This window comes from Oncorhynchus masou, chromosome 10, assembly GCF_036934945.1.
Source record: "Oncorhynchus masou masou isolate Uvic2021 chromosome 10, UVic_Omas_1.1, whole genome shotgun sequence".
In the NCBI taxonomy this organism is placed as follows: domain Eukaryota; kingdom Metazoa; phylum Chordata; class Actinopteri; order Salmoniformes; family Salmonidae; genus Oncorhynchus; species Oncorhynchus masou.
The window spans coordinates 44680329-44704233 of NC_088221.1; the positions used below are offsets into that span (position 1 = coordinate 44680329).

At 45.3% G+C, this 23905-nt stretch overlaps 1 protein-coding gene across 1 annotated transcript in view; it reads left to right on the forward strand.

Annotated features, from left to right (window-relative positions):
- Positions 1–23905, forward strand: part of LOC135547670 (glypican-6-like) — a 172676-nt gene that overhangs the window by 36282 nt on the left and 112489 nt on the right. Inside the window, exon 2 of the mRNA XM_064976866.1 lies at positions 5580–5738. Within this exon, the coding sequence (XP_064832938.1) occupies positions 5580–5738 (159 nt within the window). The remainder of the gene's footprint in view (positions 1–5579; positions 5739–23905) is intronic.

The following is a 23905-nucleotide window of genomic DNA, read 5'->3' on the forward strand; positions in this document are numbered from 1 at the left end:
CCTACCTTATCAGTGACTGAAACCTGACTTTTGCCCTTTGCCTCTCTCCTTAGGAGCCATGAGATTTTACAATAACATATTTTGACAGAATGTAAACTTCCTGCACTGCCCTTTGTCTCACTCTGTAACTTAGTTGTTATCCACCCTCCATTGACCCCAACACATACATTCCTTATATATGTAAAGTAATCAATAAGTTCTAGTGTGGTGACATGAGTAAGTATATTTCAAGCTAGAATCCAACAGATAATCCGGGTGGCCATTTGATTAGTTGTTCAGCAGTTTTATGGCTTGGGGTAGAAGCTGTTAAGGAGCCTTTTGGACCTAGACTTGGTGCTCCGGTACCGCTTGTCATGCAGTAGCAGAGAAACCAGTCTATAACTTGGGTGTCTTTAACAATTTTTCATGCCTTCCTCTGACACCCCCGAGTATATCGGTCCTGGATGTCAGGAAGCTTGGACTCAGTGATGTACTGGGTCGTACGCACTACCCTCTGTCATGCCTTACGGTCAGATGCCGAGCAGTTGCCATACCAGGCGGTGATGAGGATGCTCCCGATGGTGCAGCTGTCAAACTTTTTGAGGATCTGTGGACCGATGCCAAATCTTTTCAGTCTCCTGAGGGGGAATAGGATTTGTCGTGCCCTCTTCACAAATGTCTTGGTGTGTTTGGACCATGATAGTTTGCTGGTGATATGGACACCATGGAACATAACTCTCGACCCGCTCAACTTCAGTCTCGGGGTTGTTAATGGGGGCCTGTTCCGGCACACCTTTTCCTGTAGTCCACGATCTGCTCCTTTTGTCTTGCTCACCTCACATTGAGAGAGAGGTTGTTGTCCTGGCACCACACTGCCAGGTCTCTGACCTCCTCCCTATAGGCTGTCTCATAGTTGTCGGTGATCAGGCCTATTACTGTTGTGTCGTCAGCAAACTTAATGATTGTGTTGGAGTCGTGCTTGGCCATGCATTTTTGGGTGAACAGCAAGTACAGGAAGGGACTAAGCACGCATCCTGACTTCCTTACGGGCCACCCCCAGGTGGAAAGGGTAGGCAACAACACGTCTGCCACGCTGATCCTCAACACTGGGTGGCAACAACACATCTGCCACGCTGATCCTCAACACTGGGTGGCAACAACACGTCTGCCACACTGATCCTCAACACCCAGTGTTGAGGATCGGTGTGGCAGACGTGTTGTTGCCTACCCTTGGCCCGTCAGGAAGTCCCGTATCCAGTTGCAGAGGGAGGTGTTTAGTACCAGGGTCCTTAGCTTAGTGATGAGCTTCATGGGCACTATGGTGTTGAACGCTGAGCTGTAGTCAATGAACAGCATTCTCACATAGGTGTTCCTTTTGTCCAGGTGGAAAAGGGCAGTGTGGAGTGCGATTGAGATTGTGCTGGATATAATTAAAATTAGATTTAAAAGTGGTAGAATTGCCCCAAGGTATTTTTTTCCCTTCATGAATGTTTATGCTGACTCTGCAATTGCCCATGTAGTAGAAATAGCTCAACTCCACCTCCAGGATGAGATTTACCCGATAAACGTCAACCTCCTCACATAACCTCCTCACATAACCTCCCCACATATTACCTCCCCACATAACCTCCCCACATAACCTCCTCACATAACCTCCTCACATAACCTCCTCACATAACCTCCCCACATAACCTCCCCACATAACCTCCCCACATAAACTCCTCACATAACCTCCTCACATAACCTCCCCACATAACCTCCCCACATAACCTCCCCACATAACCCCACATAACCTCCTCACATAACCTCCCCACATAACCTCCTCACATAACCTCCCTCACATAACCTCCTCCCCACATAACCTCCCCACATAACCTCCCACATAACCTCCCCACATAACCTCCCCACATAACACTAACCTCCCACACATAATAACCTCCCCACATAACCTCCTCACATAACCTCCTCACATAACCTCCCCACATAACCTCCTCACATAACCTCCCCACATAACCTCCTCACATAACCTCCCCACATAACCTCCTCACATAACCTCCCACATAACCTCCTCACATAACCTCCTCCCCACATAACCTCCTCACATAACCTCCTCACATAACCTCCCCACATAAACATAACCTCCTCACATAACCTCCTCACATAACCTCCTCACATATTACCTCCCCACATAACCTCCTGCCCTCACTGGTGGACATTGCTGTTCTTCTTTATGGCTGAGGTCAAATCGGCTCCTATCAGAGGAAGCTGAACTGATTCCCAAAGTTTGGTTAACCTGCAGGTTTCTGACTAAATAACATCTCAATTCTATTTGGGCAGTGAGAGGGCGAGGCAAATTCTGAAATTAGCGCATTTTCAGAGGGCTGACTGGGGTACTTGCTTGGTTGCTTTTAGGTTTTTAACAAAAAAATGACACAACACACTCAACATATTTTTTTATGTCAAGATTCATTGGTTCGTCATCACATGATTTTAGATTATTTCTCCACATTTGGTCTTCAAAGTGATGTTGCAGTTGTCATAGTGTGACATGCTGAGGAAAAGCTGAATCAGCGTTGTCCATGGAAAATAGAATGGGGATGTAGATCATTAACTTGTAATTCAGTTCAGCTTTTCATGCATGTCATCAATAGTAATGTGATTTTCATCTGAATGGCAATAACTCTGTTCTCTCTACAGGCTACACACAGAATACTTATTGGCAATATTAACATTTACGTTATGAAGAATAGTAGAAAATAGAAGCCAGAAAGACATGGAATGTGTTGATTAATACATTATGATCTAAGGACATTGGACAAGTTGTAAATATCATTAAACAATCACCTATTGTCCCATACAAATGTAAATCCTATAGCCAATGTCATATCAGTTCTCACGATTCCTTCATTTACTGTAAATATTTTTGGGGAAAACCACCAGGAATGTTTCTGAACGCTCTCCTAGTATGATAAACATGGTGATACACAACCCAGAAACATGATGATAGACAACACAGAAACATGATGATAGACAACACAGAAACATGGTGATAGACAACACAGAAACATGATGATAGACAACACAGAAGCATGGTGATAACCAGCAGAGAAACATGATGATAGACAACACAGAAACAGGATGATAGACAACACAGAAACATGGTGATAAACAACCCAGAAACATGGTGATAAACAACCCAGAAACATGGTGATAAACAACCCAGAAACATGGTGATAAACAACCCAGAAACATGGTGATAAACAACCCAGAAACATGATGATAAACAACACAGAAACATGATGATAGACAACACAGAAGCATGGTGATAAACAACACAGAAACATGATGATAGAGAACACAGAAACATGATGATAGAGAACACAGAAACATGATGATAAACAACACAGAAACATGATGATAAACAACCCAGAAACATGATGATAGAGAACACAGAAACATGATGATAAACAATCCAGAAACATGATGATAGAGAACACAGAAACATGATGATAAACAACACAGAAACATGATGATAAACATGGTGATGACCAGCAGAGAAACATGGTGAAAACCAGCAGAGAAACATGGTGATGACCAGCAGAGAAACATGGTGAAAACCAGCAGAGAAACATGGTGATAACCAGCAGAGAAACATGGTGATGACCAGCAGAGAAACATGGTGATAACCAGCAGAGAAACATGGTGAAAACCAGCAGAGAAACATGGTGAAAACCAGCAGAGAAACATGGTGAAACCAGCAGAGAAACATGGTGATAACCAGCAGAGAAACACATGTCTTTGTCCTCAAATGATAAATTAATCCTGGCATGAATTTCATCTCTGGGCTGCTGGCAATTTTAATTTAATTTGTTTGTTGTTCTACCAACATAGGGAGCTGGCTGAAAGTTGTGAGAATGGAATGATTGCATGGGGAGAGGGAACAACTTTGACAAACGTGTGTGTGTGTGTGTGTGAGAGAGATAGGAAGCAGTATCTGCCACTGTCTCATCCAACCAGACCTAAGATTACTGTTATATACTATTTCTGGTTATGTTTTCAAGGCCTTTACTTTGTTACACTAGCTAGTGCTGATAAATGCTGCACATATTAATGCTGCTTTAGATTGAGGTGTGCTGTAGCATGATTTAATGGCTGGCTTCACAGTCATGCACCATGGCTAATTCACATAGAGGGATCGAATCCCCGAGCTGACAAGGTAAAAATCTGTCGTTCTGCCCTGAGCAAGGCAGTTAACCCACTGTACCCCAGGGGCAGACGACGTGGAGGTCGATTAAGGCAGCCCTCCGCCTCTCTCTGATTCAGAGGGGGTTGGGTTAAATGTGGAAGACACATTTCCGCTGAAGGCATTCAGTTGTAACACTGACTAGGTATCTCCCATTCTCCTTTCCCATCAGGCGTAAGACTTTGTTCTGCAGGAGAATATCCTACAGTACATTTCACAGGCACACCCTCATCCCTTTTAATACATTAATACATTTAACATGTAGAGTCAACAGAAACACTGTAAAGCAGTAATCATAGACTAGATTCAGCTGCGGGAACATTTTTTCTTGAGCGGATGGTCAGGGGACAGGAACATAATTCCAAATAATTTATAGACTGCAAATCGACCGCAAGAAGCCAAAACAGAGGACTAAAATAGAATCACTTCAAACATAGCTTGCATTTGTATACAATCACATACATAACTATTTTATATGTGGTAATACTTTGGAACAGATTTCCAAAATGAAAATCAATTGGAGCTGATTTATTTTATGTCCCCCATGTTTGTTTATTTATTATTTGCTCAGAGAAGTTGGGGGCCATATAAAATCACCCGCGGGCCAAATTGTGCCTACGGGCCAACAGTTGGGGAACCGTAACCCTGCACTAGAGGAATCAACACCTCTAGATGTTAAATCGTTGTATTTTATTCACTCTCATAGCGCTTCGTTACAGGCCCTCAAAATATAATGTAATTCTCTTACCGGTAAACCTGAAATTATCTGGCAGTTCAGGCTCTTTAATTAAAATCAGTAATGGTTGCATGCAGAGACTGGTTCAAATTGAGAATACAGTGTAATAAAAAGCTGTTATTAGAATTGATCCAGTCATTTTAAGCAGCTAACCTCTGGCTTGTGGAGATATTGTGGATTTAGGCTCCGTCTCATTTGTGTTAAAGACATTGACAGCACTTTATTATCATGTTTTGAGTAGCACAGCTTGACAAATATGACTTTCTTTTATAATTAAATAATGTAAAGTGACTGCACATTGACAGTGAACGAGAAGTGCACGGCATTGTTAGAGCATCAACAATACTTCAAATATCTAAAGATGAGGATTTTTTTAAATGTATTTATATTTTTAGTCTGAAATCATAGAGTAATATCAATATATAGAGAAATCACTGATATTACTCTATTACAAAAAAATATTAAAAACAGCATCCCATTTGTCAGAGAAGAGCCGTAGTTTATTAATCAACCCTCCTTGTGTTAGTTGAATATGATTTATAAATGTGTTTGTCGTTTTGGTCTGCTGTTTTATAACATGATAGATCTGTGTTACTGAATAGCATCTCTGTGTTTTTCCAGGCGACCATCTTCGTGTATGTCCTCAAGGGAGCACCTGTTGCACCTCTGAAATGGAGGACAAGTTTGGCCAACGGAGCAAGCTGGAGTTGGAGAACCTGGTCGATGAAACTAGTCATGAATTACGAAGCACCTTTGTCTCCAGACATAAAAAGTTTGACGGTAAGACACGTTTCTGGTGTGGTTTCTAAATACTCTGCTTTAGTTTATCTGCAATACCCTCTTCTCAAATGTTGCTCACCTACATATTCTTTCATTTTGAGCCACCTATAAGAGGCGGCTGAGAGGAAAACAGCTCACAGTAATGGATGGAACGGAGCGAATGGAATGACATCAAACACCTGGAACCATGGAAACCATGGATACTATGTGTTTGTTGTATTTGATACAAGTCCACTTATACCCCTCCAGCCATTAACAAGAGCCTGTCCTCCCCAATGAAGGCGCCACCAACCTCCTGTGCTCTATACTTGAGGATCCCTGAACAAAGTTTGTTCTGTTGACTTCTATTTCAGTTTTGCTTACTGTTGTGTTTGCAATTTAGTTGACTTGCTCAGGAGGGCATTTGAATTATAAATCATCATGAAGACTATGAGTACCTCCTTTGGGTTAGACAAGCATGGCCTCTTGCACAACATATCGACAGCTGGAACCAGTAGCGTAGAGCATCCTCCTCCTCTAATACATCTCCTATAGCAGGTCTGCTGCGGCAGTATGTAGGATCCTGACTTCCACAGCGACTCTTCTGACAACCTCTCCTGACCCCCCTTGGCTCAGAGAACAGAGATTCTCTTTGCGGAGATATATTTGTTTTTACGCCTCGGCCTTGACTTTCACACACACTTCCTGCTGATCGTCCTCTTCCCAGTGAGTCCCTGCTTGTTATGGTTTAATGAGCAATAACACAAATCTCTCCAATGGCACCCTCAGCAGTATGGGCAGCAGCTGCTCATCAGGACTATGGAGATAGAGGAGATGGGGGTAAATCATGTCAATTATGGGATGTCATCCCACAGCCATCCATCCTCCTGTCACATCTCAGTCAGCGGCTTTTTATAAAATATAATTTTATTATGTCATTTATGTTAGAGAAACTCTGTGGAGAAAGTGTCTGTGTGCTGGCTCTCCCTGCTCCAGATGGGGCTTCTTTTAACCTTATTTGGTTCAACCAAAACCATCTTGTGCTTTTGTTTTGGGTTGGATATGTTTCAGTTGGCTCACTGTTAACACAGGGAATTCAGGGAGTTTGTAAACGTTAAGCCAAGCAGTGGCCTTGATTCAACAGTGCTCTCTCCAGTGTGAGGAGCTAAGGGCTTTCACAGATTAGCCCACAGTGTCAATGCAATGCTTCTCAATAACAATGAGCTCTCTCTCTGTCTCTCTCTCTCCCTCTCTCTCTCTCTCTCTCTCTCCACTTCAATCTCCCCACTTTCTGCACAACTAAGCCAAACGCTTTATGATTAAATAGTATTACACTTTTGACTGTTAACACTTGTTAGAAAAAATACATTCATCTAATGTCTAGGGCAAACACTGCTTTGATGTTTATTGTGTGGGATGTGAAAAATGAGCTAAAGCTGTTGAGTAAGTGCCTCAAATCTGAGAGCAGTGCTGAAAAAGCATATTTTGAATACAGGCCCCACAATTATTCAATGGAGAGCAGTGCATGTTAAATCCTGCAGTCATCTGCATCTGAGAATTAAAGCAGAGTCATTTTTCATGCAATACGATGCAGCAGGAGTATCCCTACACATCTCTAGTAACAGCATTAGGGCCACTACTGATTGTTGGAATACAATAGCAAAATAGTATAGGTTAATATTTATAATGATTCCATTTCTTAAGGATCGGCGTTTTGTCAATAGGACAGTTGTAAATCATGCAGCGCGTTATATCAAGATCGCAGATTTTAGAGTAACAACAAATGTCGGGACATAGAAATGTCTTACATCGGCTGAAAGCTTAAATTCTTGTTAATGCAACTACACTGTCCAATTTACAGTAGCTATTACTGCGGAAAAAAAATGCCATGCCGTTGTTTGAGGAGAGCTCCTAACAACAAAACTATTTTTTCAACGCAATAGGTTTGATAAATTCACCTCTGAAGGTGAAATGTGTACTTAAATCAGAGCAAGATTTCAGAATGTATCATCCAAAGGGTCCCAGAGATAACATGAAGTGTCTTTTTGTTAGATAAAATCATTTTTCATATCTTAAAAAGGTCCATATACCACGCACGATTGATTTTGTATTTACACTCGTTCAATTTGCAAAGAAAGAAAATCTCACCCTAAACGTTGTGTTGAACGAGTAAGATCACATTCGTATTTATTCCTCAGAGATCCTAGAAGGTAACAAGACTTAACTATTTCATTAGGGGTGTAGTATATCCTATAGGACACCATATTTGGTCAGAGAGCGAAGCCTTCATGGCACCACGATGACGCAGGTGGCCATCACTTGAACAACTGTATCTTTGTCAAATAAGCACCAATCGGGGTCAAACAAAGCTAGCTAGATAGCCAATGAGCTGTGCTTTACGGGAGTATCCATAAACCATATATATGTCATAAAATGTACCTTCTAACCTTGTATGACAGCATGCCTTTTCATTTTGGACAAAAATTATAAGGATATTCAGAGTTATGAAGTTATGAAAACTGGTTGTTTTGCAATGTTGAGCTTATAATATACTACCACTTGGAAAGATAAATCAAAGTTTAAGTATACAGATTTGATGATATTCTTGCAGAAAAATGGAATATGAATGCGAATGTCTTCTTCACAATTTGCCCAAATGTACCTGGGGACTTCACACTAAAAGTCTTGTTGTTCACTAATTTTTCAAGTTATCCATCTGAAACTTTGCACATACATTGCTGCCATCATGTGGACACTATCGGAATTGCAACCAGAGTGATGGTTATAACTATGACCTTTCTCTTGCATTTCAAAGATGGTGGTAGAAAAAGACTGGCTGGGTTTTTTCTTTATATTTTCCTCTACCAGATCTATTGTGTTATATTCTCCTACATTCAATTCACATTTCCACAAACTTCAAAGTGGTTCCTTTTAAATGATACCAAGAATATGCATATCCTTGATTCCAGGGCCTGAGCTACAGGCAGTTAGATTTGGGTATGTAATTTAGGCGAAAATTGAAAATACGATGCAATACGATTGTAAACGCAATACGATGCAGTAGGAATATTACTACACATCTCCAGTAACAGCATTAGGGCCAATACTGATTGTTGGAATACAATAGCAAAATAGTATAGGCTAATATTTATAATGATTCCACAAATAACGATGCGTATGTTTTATTACCAAGTTGTTACAAGTTTACTGTTGCTACTGTTGTCAACAGACTTTTATTTGGCAAGGTGACCCAAAACGTTAAGTAAGCAAATGTTTAAATTTATGGCTATATATTTAGCTATGAATAATTTAGTCCAAATTATGCATTTCCTTCTGCTTCTGTTTTCCCAAGTTTATTGTAAAATGCTTATGCTGTTGATATTGTTCTTCCACTGTCATCTCATACTTTATTATAATACACCAAGTTCAATGCCTCTCCATGTGAGATGTCCTCATTAAACCTGCTCTCACCGTAGTAAACTACAACCTAAGTTCTTTGAAAATCTCACGATGACTCCAGTCACCCCGGTCATAGACTATTCTCTCTGCTACCGCACGGCAAGCGGAACCGGAGCGCCAAGACTAGGTCTAAGAGGATTCTAAACAACTTCTTCCCCCAAGCTATAATACTGCTGAACAATTAATCAAATGGCCACTATTTACGTTGACAGCCCTCCCCCGCTTCATTTGTTTTTACACTGCTCCTACTCGCTGTTTATTATCTATGCATAGCCACTTTACCCCTACCTACATGTACTAATTACCTCGACTAACCTGTATCCCCGCACATTGACTCGGTACCGGTACCCCCTGTATATAGCCTCCACATTGACTCTGTACCGGTACCCCCTGTATATAGCCTCCACATTAACTCTGTACCGGTACCCCCTGTATATAGCCTCCACATTGACTCGGTACCGGTACCCCCTGTATATAGCCTCCACATTGACTTGGTACCGGTACCCCCTGTATATAGCCTCCACATTGACTCTGTACCGGTACCCCTGTATATAGCCTCCACATTGACTCTGTACCGGTACCCCTGTATATAGCCTCCACATTGACTCTGTACCGGTACCCCCTGTATATAGCCTCCACATTGACCCTGTACCGGTACCCCCTGTATATAGCCTCCACATTGACTCTGTACCGGTACCCCCTGTATATAGCCTCCACATTGACTCTGTACCGGTACCCCCTGTATATAGCCTCCACATTGACTCTGTACCGGTACCCCCTGTATATAGCCTCCACATTGACTTGGTACCGGTACCCCCTGTATATAGACTCATTATTTGTATTTTATTGTGTTACTTTTATTATTTTTTACTTTAGTTTATTTGGTAAATATTTTATTAACTCTTCTTGCACTGCACTGTTGGTTAAGGGCTTGTAAGTAAGCATTTCACGGTAAGGTCTACACTTGTTGTATTCGGCGCATGTGACACATAAAGCTTGATTTGATTTGAAAACACAACTGCATGAATCTCTGTATTTTGAGCCCAATAGCCCTCTATTTAGAAGACCAGAGTTTACCTTCATGGAAGACAACTGTCACTTTTTTAGTTTTCACACATTTTATAAACCAAACATAATTGCAACTTCAGACAACTCTTTGAGTGTTTTCGGATTTCATCCCAATTCCCAGCAGCAAGTGACATGATTCACCATGCCCACTCCTTTTAAACTGTTCCTCATCGTATCTGGGGCTATTGAATTACAGCCTATAACTCTCAAATGATCGGATAGTTGCACAGAAACTCAATGTCAGAACGTCAGTGTGTTCTTTTTTTCCAGGAAAACAAAATCTTTAGCACATGTGCCGTTCCTGGAAGCAAGCGTGCATCAATAAACAAGTGTATATTTTGATCGGCCTCTGTCAGGGAGAAGAGAGGAGGGCTCCAAGGATGAAGATGGGGGTAGTAAATGGGGTTTGTCCAGCAGCACTTACGTCCATGACTCCAGGCACCCACGTTTCTCTAGGGGCCTCCTGCCACTCTCCATAATTGAATCAGTGTCAGGATGGATGCTGTGTGCAGGTTTCTGCTGGCTGCGAGCTTTACAGGAGACACGGAGTCTGGAGAGGGTCTCTGCTGACTGGCAACACAGGAAACATGAGACATTCCTATTTGGACTCTGATTTAATTTATGTGTTGGTTATCTATACATTCAATCACATTGGAGAAATGTTCAAGCCTGGAGAATTTCTGGAGTTGTTTTGGCAAGGTCAGCCGTCACCGCCCTGGATGCCAAGGTATATTAGGAATATTTTAACATATATACTGGCTCTGGGTTCCACCAGCTAGTGTATATTAGGAATATTTTAACATATATACTGGCTCTGGGTTTCACCAGCTAGTGTTAGGAGGATGGAATCAGAGACCAACTATTGTACAGTGATGAAAAAGTCAACACCAGGGAAATGAGTCTGGCTAAACAGCTCACCATTTGTTTGAAGTGAAACAATGTTTTTTTACTGTCACTATTTCTATTAAAAAAAGAAGTGTATCTTTAACTGATTTGATTTATTTGAATGGTGAGAACAGAGTTTAACCAGGCTACAATTATTGTGTCCACATGGTCACATGCAAACAATAAGACAATTATTGTGGATAGTCAGATTAATATAATAGTTTGATTTAAACATTTAATTGCTTCGGAAGAAGAACGATTTCCCAAAAAATCCTGTTACACATCTGAAATCAGGCAAACTGATCGCGCTCTGATAAATAAAGGTCCTACCACAGCGATCATGTTATTTTTGGGAAGCACTTGATTTTGATTTCAGACATATAAGTTTATATGTGAACTACTTCTAAGACGCATACATTCAGTTGTTCCGAACTCACTTCACTCGCACTAAAGAGGGAGGCTCTCGGCTGGCGCTAGCTCTAAAGAGGGAGGCTCTCGGCTGGCGCTAGCTCTAAAGAGGGAGGCTCTCGGCTGGCGCTAGCTCTAAAGAGGGAGGCTCTCGGCTGGCGCTAGCTCTAAAGAGGGAGGCTCTCGGCTGGCGCTAGCTCTAAAGAGGGAGGCTCTCGGCTGGCGCTAGCTCTAAAGAGGCAGGCTCTCGGCTGGCGCTAGCTCTAAAGAGGGAGGCTCTCGGCTGGTGCTAGCTCTAAAGAGGGAGGCTCTCGGCTGGCGCTAGCTCTAAAGAGGAGAGGCTGGCGCTAGCTCTAAAGAGGGAGGCTGGCTGGCTAGCTCTAAAGAGGGAGGCTCTCGGCTGGCGCTAGCTCTAAAGAGGGAGGCTCTCGGCTGGCGTTAGCTCTAAGAGGGAGGCTCTCGGCTGGCGCTAGGTCTAAAGAGGGAGGCTCTCGGCTGGCGCTAGGTCTAAAGAGGGAGGCTCTCGGCTGGCGCTAGGTCTAAAGAGGGAGGCTCTCGGCTGGCGCTAGCTCTAAAGAGGGAGGCTCTCGGCTGGTGCTAGGTCTAAAGAGGGAGGCTCTCGGCTGGTGCTAGCTCAGCGTATGACAGGTGAAAGTAGAATGAATTTCTTCCCGGTACAGGACCTCCTATATTTTTATGGGCTTAATCATAGAATTACATACACACTGAGTATACAAAACATTAAGGACACCTTCTCTTTTCATGACATAGACTGACCAAGTGAATCCAGGTGAAAGCTATGATCCCTTATTGATGTCACTTGTTAAATCCAAGCCTTGAGGCATGGATTGTGTACGTGTGCCATTCAGAGTGTGAATGGTAATACAAAAGATTTAAGTGCCTTTGAACGGGGTATGCCAGGTGCACCAGTTTGTGTCAAGAACTACAACACTGCTAGGTTTTTCACACACAACAGTTACCCATGTGTAACAAGAATGGTCCACCACCCAAAGGACATCCAGCCAACTCGACACAACTGTGGGAAGCAGTGGAGTCAACATGGACCAGCATCACTGTGGAATGTTTTCATCACCTTGTAGAGTCCATGCCCCAAAGAATTGAGGCCGTTCTGAGGGCAAAAGGGGGGGGATGAAACTCAAGATTAGAATGTTACTCATTTTTTATATACTCAGTGTATTAATTTAAGAGTATCTCTGGGGCCTCGTCCTAAAGATTTGTCATTTCACTTTTTAAATGTATGACCTTTTATTGTGGAATAAGAACAACCAGCCATGATGATGTTTGCGTCTGATTGTCAAATAATCACTTCAAATCACTTCTGCCTTGGCAAAGAATGTCTGTGTTTTCATGGAACCACATTGCATTTTGGAGAGTAGAATATACCACCTGTTTTCAAGTCCATTCGCAAATTTGTCATGTCTCTGACATGATGCAATGATAAATAGTGGCCTACAGTTTTCTTGATGATAAAAACAAAACCAAAAAAACATTTGTAATAGGCTCATGTTTTATCAGTGCGGTGTATCACCACTGTTTATTTTGCCGGAAGCCACCCCTGGTGTGCGCTTACTTCCATTTTGACCTTACTCCAATTTAAGTGAAGCAGAGTAAGGTGTTTAAATTACTATTGGATAAGCTGCCCACTGTCAGTGTAATATCAAATTATTAGTGTGCATGTGAACATACTCATTGAGTCAGAGGACACTGAACAAGTAAGCCTCACCACTGTGCAGCGCTCGCTGTCTCATTTAAATGATATTTACCATGTATTTAACACCTGTTTGTGGAGTCCCACCCACATAGAGTAAGTGTTCATGTATTTCTTACAGTATGTGTGGAGTGGGCCCATGATCTTTACTGAAGCTGACAAAGCAGCCTACGCATATCTTGACAACATTGCCTACGTGTCACTTCCACAACAGTGAGAGGACATTGTCGCTATCCTCTGCCAAGCTGTTCCAGGCAGTAGTATCCCACATCACCCCCCAAAGATCTAGACTACTCTGTCAGTGAGCCAGCTGTAACACAAGACCTACAAGAGAGAATAGAGGCCATCATCTCAACTGTCCATGTCACCAACATGGCTTCTATTAGTGGGATTTATTAGGATTTTCCTCGGTTCTGGTGGATCATTTATGCATGCGTACCACGTAGCATATTTTTCAGTGACTTGGCTCCAATCCATATCCCAGGACCCTGGGAAACAGTACTGTTGTGTTCTGAGAAATTAGAGAAAGAACAGGCCTGCAGATTTCTCTCCCGTTAAGCTCATTAAATGCTAAGGTGGGGGTCTTAATTACTAATCAATGTCCCAGCTCTCCGCTGACCACTAACACCATGGTGTTGCCGATCTACACAGAATATTAATGTAGTGAGACCGGTACGATCGATTCCATCTGGAGCTGCGGACTCTTAAACAGCCCCATGCCTGTGGTGCAGTGCTTTTAGCTGAACATTTGGATATTTTAGTTTTTCACACATAGAGATGAATTAGCGTCCATCCTCACCGCCAGGTCTGTCTGCTCTGTGGTAACCAGCTTTGCTCTGACAGTTATGTCTGCTCTGTGGTAATTATTTTTTCTCTGACAAAGGTCTGTCTGCTCTGTGGTAAGCATCTTTGCTCTGACAAAGGTCTGTCTGCTCTTTGGTAATTATCTTTGCTCTGACAAAGGTCTGTCTGCTCTGTGGTAATTATTTTTGCTCTGACAAAGGTCTGTCTGCTCTGTGGTAACCATCTTTGCTCTGACAAAGGTCTGTCTGCTCTGTGGTAACCATCTTTGCTCTGACAAAGGTCTGTCTGCTCTGTGGTAACCATCTTTGCTCTGACAAAGGTCTGTCTGCTCTGTGGTAACCATCTTTGCTCTGACAAAGGTCTGTCTGCTCTGTGGTAACCATCTTTGCTCTGACAAAGGTCTGTCTGCTCTGTGGTAACCATCTTTGCTCTGACAAAGGTCTGTCTGCTCTGTGGTAACCATCTTTGCTCTGACAAAGGTCTGTCTGCTCTGTGGTAAGCATCTTTGCTCTGACAGAGCAAACATGAGATAGTGATGTGTTGTCATTTAGAGATGATGTCATCATGTGATCATGGCGTCAAGAGTTAGTGTTTATTCCAGTTGTGTTTCTCTTCCACACTAATAGGTCAATGTGATTTGAATTGAGCTTCTTAAAGACTAAGAGGCGTTTGTCTATCATATTACCGGCCTGAGATCATATTGGTTACCATTGCCCCTCATGCGGGTGAACTCTATGCCACAACAATTATATCCACTCAAGGAGAAGAGGGGAAATATAAAACTGTTAAATTTTTCTTCAAATTTTTTGGGGGAACCAGTTGATTTGACAGGGCCCACTCCAACAGCCCTCTCACCCAGCAGTGACACAACAGCAACCGTAGAGGAATAAACCCCAGGCGTGCCTGGTATAAAAGGTCAGGCTGTCATGTTCTCCACAGTAACAGAGGTCCTCCTCTCAGACTCATTCCTGTCCCTCAGACAGCACCCTCCCTATTAGACTGATGGCAGGATCCTCTCCTCTCGGTAATGCCAGCCTCTGATTGACAGGTGGAATTAGGATGCTTTTCTCCAGAGAGCTCTCTCTCTCTGTCTCTCTCTTTCTAACTCTCTCTCTATCCCTTTCCATTGCCCTCTTTCCACCTCTCTCTCTCTCTCTCTCTCTCTCTCTCTCTCTCTCTCTCTCTCTCTCTGTGTGTGTACAAAATATATAGAGTACTGCACACACTGCAATTATTTAGGTTTAAAAATAAGCTCAACTGGACACCTTAATGATGCAATGAATGACATTTGGCTAAAACTAATTGAATGTGTCATTGAACCAATTGCACTTTATGGCAGCGAGGTGTGGGGTCCACTTGCAAAACAAGATTTCACCCAATGCGACAAACACCCCATTGACACCCTGCACGCATAGTTCTGTAAGATTCCCTTATATGTCCAGAGGAAAACTACAAACAATGCATGCAGGGCAGAATTAGGCCAATATCTTCTAATAAGCACTCAAAAAATAGCAATTACATTAAGGAAACATCTAAAATACAGTGACCCCCTCTCATATCATCACCAAGTCCTGCAATGCCAAGAGCTGAGCAAAGAAAAGAGTCCCCTCATCCAGCTGGTCCTGGGGCTGAGTTCACTAACCTGTTCTACTAACGCACTGAAGCCTCAGTCCCCTCATCCAGCTGGTCCTGAGTTCACTAACCTGTTCTACTAACACACTGAAGCCTCAGTCCCCTCATCCAGCTGGTCCTGGGGCTGAGTTCACTAACCTGTTCTACTAACGCACTGAAGCCTCAGTCCCCTCATCCAGCTGGTCCTGAGTTCACTAACCTGTTCTACTAACACACTGAAGCCTCAGTCCCCTCATCCAGCTGGTCCTGAGTTCACTAACCTGTTCTACTAACACACTGAAGCCTCAGGACCGGAACATCCAATCAATCAGGATAAAACAAATTACAACACAGTCAAAACAAAACTACATTGCTTATTGGGAAACACAAAGCAAAATGCAGTGCTATCTGGGCCTAAATCGCAGAACCTGAGACTGAGCTGCATTTCCTGACAAAATGTAGAAAATATAAAACAATTAGTGTGTCATTTGCCCAAATATGAAACCCTCATTCAAAGACCTCTCTGATGAGAGTAGGCTACCCATCCTGTTGGGGGAGGATGCAGAGAGTTGTGGGTTGCAGCGAACTACATTTCTGCCTGACATAAGATGTTAGGGACAGTGTCTAACAGACCAATCAACCTGCACATGTTGATTGTCTACTGTATACTTATTGTTATTGTTGAATGTATGGTTATTTTTGGCTATCGCTATTGTTATTTTTGGCTATTATCATTACTATTGTCCCATTTACAATTTTGATTCTTATAATCTTATTATTGTAAATATCCAAAGTAAGCTTTGGCAATGTATACATTGTTATGTCGTGCCCAATAAAGCACATTGAATTGAGAGACTGATAGAGAGAGACTGATAGAGACTGATAGAGACTGAATGTATCTCTAGATTGGTCTGTTAGACACTAGGTAAGTCAGTTAAGAACAAATTCTTATTTTCAATGACAGCCTAGGAACAGTGGGTTAACTGCCTGTTCAGGGGTAGAATGACAGATTTGTACCTTGTCAGCTCTGGGATTTGAACTTGCAACCTTTCGGTTACTAGTCTAAGGCTCTAACCACTGGGCTACACTGCCGCCCCAGTGATGATAGAGAGAGATTGAATGATAGAGAGAGACTGAATGATAGAGAGAGACTGAATGATAGAGAGAGACTGAATGATAGAGAGAGAGACTGAATGATAGAGAGAGACTGAATGATAGAGACTGAATGATAGAGACTGAATGATAGAGAGAGAGACTCTGATAGATAGATACAGAGAGAGACTGTAATAGATAGATACGGAGAGAGACTGTAATAGATAGATACGGAGAGAGACCATAATAGATAGATACAGAGAGAGACTGTAATAGATAGAGACTGAATGAGAGAGAGAGAGACAGTGATAGATAGAGACTGAATGATAGAGAGAGACAGAGAGAGAGACTGTGATAGAGACTGAATGAGAGAGAGAGAGAGAGAGAGAGACTGTGATAGAGACTGAATGATAGAGAGAGAGAGAGAGAGAGAGAGAGACTGTGATAGATAGAGACTGAATGATAGAGAGAGAGACTGTGATAGAGAGAGAGAGAGAGACAGAGAGCGACTGTGATAGACTGAATGATAGAGATAGAGAAAGAGAGACTGTGATAGATAGAGACGGAGAGAGATAGAGACTGTGATAGATAGAGACAGAGAGAGACTGTGATAGATAGACTGAATGATCTAGAGAGAGACTCGGATAGATAGAGACAGAGAGAGACTGTGATAGATAGACTGAATGATATAGAGAGAGACTCAGATAGATAGAGACAGAGAGAGAGAGAGAAATACAGCAGTGTGCATCACTGTGTGTCCCGTTACCATGAGAAAAGGGCAACCAATGGAACACAAACACCACTGTAAATAAACCTATATTTATAATGTTATTTATTTTACCTTTCATACTTCAACTATTTGCACATTGTTACAACACGGTATCCAATAATATAACATTGTTAAAACATGGTAGCCAATCATATAACATTGTTACAAGACGGTAGCCAATCATATAACATTGTTACAACACGGTAGCCAATCATATAACATTGTTACAACACGATATCCAATAATATAACATTGTTAAAACATGGTAGCCAATCATATAACATTGTTACAAGACGGTAGCCAATCATATAACATTGTGTCATGTTTACTGATATATTTCCCCTTGTTTATTTCACTTTTGTTTATTGTTTATTCCATTTGCTTTGGCAATGTAAATGTTTCCCAATTCAATAAAGCCCTTTGAATTAACTTGAATTGTAATTGAGAGATATACTGTGATAGAGAGAGAGACTGGGATGGAGAGAGAGAGAGACTGGGATGGAGAGAGAGAGACTGGGGTGGAGAGAGAGAGACTGGGCTGGAGAGAGAGACTGGGATGGAGAGAGAGAGACTGGGATGGGACTGGGGAGAGAGAGAGACTGGGATGGAGAGAGAGAGACTGGGATGGGAGAGAGAGACTGGGCTGGGAGAGAGAGAGAGACTGGGATGGAGAGAGAGAGAGACTGGGATGGAAAGGGAGAGAGAGAGACTGGGATGTGAGAGAGAGAGAGAGACTGGGATGGAGAGAGAGAGAGACTGGGATGGAGAGAGAGAGAGACTGGGATGGGAGAGAGAGAGACTGGGATGGAGAGAGAGAGACTGGGACTGGGGAGAGAGAGAGACTGGGATGGGCTGGAGAGAGAGAGACTGGGATGGAGATGGAGAGAGAGACTGGGATGGGAGAGAGAGAGACTGGGATGGAGAGATGGAGACTGGGATGGAGAGAGAGAGAGACTGAGGAGACTGGGGATGGAGACTGGGAGAGAGAGACTGGGATGGATGGAGAGAGAGAGAGACTGGGATGGAGAGAGAGAGACTGGGATGAGAGAGAGAGACTGGGATGGAGAGAGAGAGACTGGGATGGAGAGAGAGAGAGACTGGGATGGAGAGAGAGAGAGACTGGGATGGGATGGGATGGGATGGAGAGAGAGAGACTGGGATGGAGAGAGAGAGAGACTGGGATGAGAGAGACTGGGATGGAGAGAGAGAGACTGGGATGGAGAGAGAGAGAGACTGGGATGGAGAGGACTGGGACTGGGAGAGAGAGAGACTGGGATGGGATGAGAGAGAGAGACTGGGATGGAGAGAGAGAGAGAGACTGGGATGGAGAGAGAGAGAGACTGGGATGGATGGAGAGAGATAGAGACTGGGATGGATGGAGAGAGAAAGAGACTGGGATGGATGGAGAGAGAGAGACTGGGATGGATGGCGAGAGACTGGAGAGAGACTGGGATGGATGAGAGATAGAGACTGGGATGGGATGGGATGGATGGAGAGAGAGAGACTGGGATGGAGAGAGAGAGACTGGGATGGGAGAGAGAGAGACTGGGATGGAGAGAGAGAGACTGGAGACTGGGAGTGGAGAGAGAGAGACTGGGATGGATGGAGAGAGAGAGAGACTGGGATGGATGGAGAGAGAGAGACTGGGATGGAGAGAGAGAGAGACTGGGATGGAGAGAGAGAGAGACTGGGATGGATGGAGAGAGAGAGACTGGGATGGAGAGAGAGAGAGAGACTGGGATGGAGAGAGAGAGACTGGGATGGAGAGAGAGACTGGGATGAGACTGGGATGGGAGAGAGAGAGAGACTGGGATGGAGAGAGAGAGACTGGGATGGGAGAGAGAGAGACTGGGATGAGAGAGAGACTGGGATGGAGAGAGAGAGAGACTGGGATGGATGGGAGAGAGAGAGACTGGGATGGAGAGAGACTGGGATGGAGAGAGAGAGAGACTGGGATGGAGAGAAGAGACTGGGATGGAGACTGGGAGAGAGAGACTGGGATGGGATGAGAGAGACTGGGATGGGATGGATGGAGAGAGAGAGACTGGGATGGGATGGAGAGAGACTGGGATGAGAGACTGGGATGAGAGAGAGAGACTGGGATGGAGACTGGGATGGAGAGACTGGGATGGAGAGAGAGAGACTGGGATGGAGAGAGAGAGAGACTGGGATGGGATGAGAGAGAGACTGGGATGAGAGAGACTGGGATGGAGAGAGAGAGAGACTGGGATGGAGAGACTGGGAGAGAGACTGGGATGGGAGAGATGGAGAGACTGGGATGGAGAGAGAGAGAGACTGGGATGGAGAGAGAGAGAGAGACTGGGATGGAGAGACTGGGAGAGAGACTGGGATGGAGAGAGAGAGAGACTGGGATGGATGGGAGAGAGAGACTGGGATGAGGATGGAGAGAGACTGGGATGGAGACTGGGATGGATGGAGAGAGAAGACTGGGATGGAGAGACTGGATGGATGAGAGAGACTGGGATGGAGACTGGGATGGAGAGAGAGAAGAGACTGGGATGGATGAGAGAGAGAGACTGGGATGGAGAGACTGGGATGGAGAGAGAGACTGGGATGGAAAGACTGGATGGAGAGAGAGAGACTGGGATGGAGAGACTGGGATGGCGAGAGAGAGACTGGGATGGAGACTGGGATGGAGAGACTGGGATGGAGAGAGAAAGAGACTGGGATGGAGAGAGAGAGACTGGGATGGAGACTGGGATGGGAGAGAGAGACTGGGATGGATGAGAGACTGGGATGGGAGGAGAGACTGGGATGGAGAGAGAGAGAGACTGGGATGGAGAGAGAGAGAGACTGGGATGGAGAGAGACTGGAGACTGGGATGGGACTGGATGGAGGAGAGAGACTGGGATGGAGAGAGAGAGACTGGGACTGGGAGACTGGGATGGAGAGAGAGAGACTGGGATGGGAGAGAGAGAGACTGGGAGAGAGAGAGACTGGGATGGAGAGAGAGAGAGACTGGGATGGAGAGAGACTGGGATGGAGAGAGAGAGAGACTGGGATGGAGAGAGAGAGACTGGGATGGAGAGGAAAGACTGGGATGGAGAGAGAGAGAGACTGGGATGGAGAGAGACTGGGATGGAGAGAGACTGGGATGGAGACTGGGATGAGAGAGAGACTGGGATGGAGAGACTGGGATGGAGAGAGAGACTGGGATGGAGAGAGAGAGACTGGGATGGAGAGACTGGGATGGGAGAGAGAGACTGGGATGGAGAGAGAGAGACTGGGATGGAGAGACTGGGATGAGAGAGAGAGAGACTGGGATGGAGAGAAGAGACTGGGATGGAGAGACTGGGATGGAGAGAGAGAGACTGGGATGGAGAGAGACTGGGATGGAGGAGAGAGAGAGACTGGGATGGACTGGGATGAGAGAGACTGGGATGGAGAGAGAGAGAGACTGGGATGAGAGAGAGACTGGGATGAGAGACTGGGAGAGAGAGACTGGGATGGAGAGACTGGGGGAGACTGGAGAGAGAGAGAGACTGGGATGGAGAGAGAGAGAGACTGGGATGGAGAGAGAGAGAGACTGGGATGGAGAGAGAGAGACTGGGATGAGAGAGACTGGGAGACTGGGATGGAGAGAGAGAGACTGGGATGGGAGAGAGAGAGGATGAGAGAGACTGGGATGGAGAGAGAGAGACTGGGATGGAGAGAGAGAGACTGGGATGGAGAGAGAGAGACTGGGAGAGACTGGGATGGAGAGAGAGACTGGGATGGAGAGAGAGAGAGACTGGGATGGAAGAGACTGGGATGGAGAGAGAGAGAGACTGGGATGGAGAGAGAGAGAGACTGGGATGAGAGAGACTGGGATGGAGAGAGAGAGAGACTGGGGATGGAGAGAGAGACTGGGATGGAGAGAGACTGGGATGGAGAGAGAAAGAGACTGGGATGGAGAGAGAGAGAGACTGGGATGGAAAGACTGGGATGGGATGGAGAGAGAGAGAGACTGGGATGGAGAGGGATGGAGAGACTGGGATGGAGGAGAGAGAGACTGGGATGGAGAGAGAGAGAGACTGGGATGGACTGGGATGGAGAGAGAGAGACTGGGATGGAGAGAGAGAGAGACTGGGATGGAGAGAGAAAGAGACTGGGATGGAGAGAGAGAGAGACTGGGATGGGATGGAGGAGAGAGACTGGGATGGATGGAGAGACTGGGATGGAGGAGAGAGACTGGATGGAGAGAGAGAGACTGGGATGGAGAGAGAGAGACTGGGAGAGACTGGGATGGAGAGAGAGAGACTGGGATGGAGAGAGAGAGACTGGGATGGGATGGAGAGAGAGAGAGACTGGGATGGAGAGAGAGAGAGACTGGGATGGAGAGAGAGAGACTGGGATGGAGAGAGAGAGAGACTGGGATGGAGAGAGGAGAGACTGGGATGGAGAGAGAGAGAGACTGGGATGGAGACTGGGATGGAGAGAGAAAGAGACTGGGATGGAGAGAGAGAGAGACTGGGATGGGATGGAGAGAGAGAGACTGGGATGGAGAGAGAGAGAGACTGGGATGAGAGAAAAGACTGGGATGGAGAGAGAGAGAGACTGGGATGAGGAGAGACTGGGAGAGAGAGAGAGACTGGGATGGGAGAGAGAGACTGGGATGGAGAGAGAGAGACTGGGGACTGGGAGAGAGAGAGAGACTGGGATGGAGAGAGAAAGAGACTGGGAGAGAGACTGGGATGGAGAGAGAGAGAGACTGGGATGGAGAGAGAGAGAGAGACTGGGATGGAGAGAGAGAGACTGGGATGGAGAGACTGGGATGGGAGAGAGAGAGAGAGAGAGAGAGACAGGGATGGAGAGAGAGAGAGACTGGGATGGAGAGAGAGAGAGACTGGGATGGAGACTGGGATGGAGAGAGAGACTGGGATGGACTGGGAGAGAGAGAGACTGGGATGGACTGGGATGGAGAGAGAGAGAGACTGGGATGAGAGAGACTGGGATGGAGAGACTGGGACTGGGAGAGAGAGAGAGACTGGGATGGAGAGAGAGAGAGACTGGGATGAGAGAGAGACTGGGATGGGATGAGAGACTGGGATGAGAGAGAGACTGGGATGGAGAGAGAGACTGGGATGGAGAGAGACTGGGAGAGACTGGGATGGAGAGAGAGAGACTGGGATGGAGAGAGAGAGAGACTGGGATGGAGAGAGAGAGAGACTGGGATGGGATGGAGAGAGAGAGACTGGGATGGAGAGAGACTGGGAGAGACTGGGATGGAGAGAGAGAGAGACTGGGATGGAGACTGGGATGGAGAGAGAGAGACTGGGACTGGGATGGAGACTGGGATGGAGAGAGAGAGACTGGGATGGGAAGACTGGGATGGGATGGAGAGACTGGGATGGAAAGAGAGAGAGACTGGGATGGGAGAGAGACTGGGATGGAGAGAGAGAGACTGGGATGAGAGAGAGAGAGAGACTGGGGGATGGGAGAGAGAGAGAGAGACTGGGATGGATGGAGAGAGAGAGACTGGGATGGATGGGAGAGAGAGAGACTGGGATGGAGAGAGAAAGAGACTGGGATGGAGAGAGAGAGACTGGGGGATGGAGAGAGAAAGAGACTGGGATGGAGAGAGAAAGAGACTGGGATGGAAAGACTGGGATGGAGAGACTGGGATGGATGAGAGAGAGAGAGACTGGGATGGAGAGACTGGGATGGAGAGAGAGAGACTGGGATGGAAAGACTGGGATGGAGAGACTGGGATGGATGAGAGAGAGAGAGACTGGGGGATGGAAGAGACTGGGATGGAAAGACTGGGATGGAGAGAGAGAGAGACTGGGATGGAGAGAGAGAGAGACTGGGAGAGACTGGGATGGAGAGAGAGAGACTGGGATGGAGAGAGAGAGAGACTGGGATGGAGAGAGAGAGACTGGGATGGAAAGACTGGGATGGGATGGAGAGAGAGAGACTGGGATGGAGAGAGAGAGACTGGGATGGGAAAAGACTGGGATGGGATGGAGAGACTGGGATGGAGAGACTGGGATGGAGAGAGAGAGACTGGGATGGAGAGAAAGACTGGGATGGAGAGAGAGAGACTGGGATGGAGAGACTGGGATGGAGAGACTGGGATGGAAAGACTGGGAGAGAGAGACTGGGATGGAGAGACTGGGATGGAGAGAGAGAGAGAGAGATGGGATGGAGAGAGAGAGACTGGGATGGTGAGAGAGAGAGAGACTGGGATGGAGAGACTGGAGACTGGGGATGAGAGAGATGAGAGAGACTGGGATGGTGAGAGAGAGACTGGGATGAGAGAGAGACTGGGATGGAGAGAGAGAGACTGGGATGGAAGAGACTGGGGGATGGAGAGGAGAGACTGAGAGACTGGGATGAGAGAGAGAGAGACTGGGATGGAGA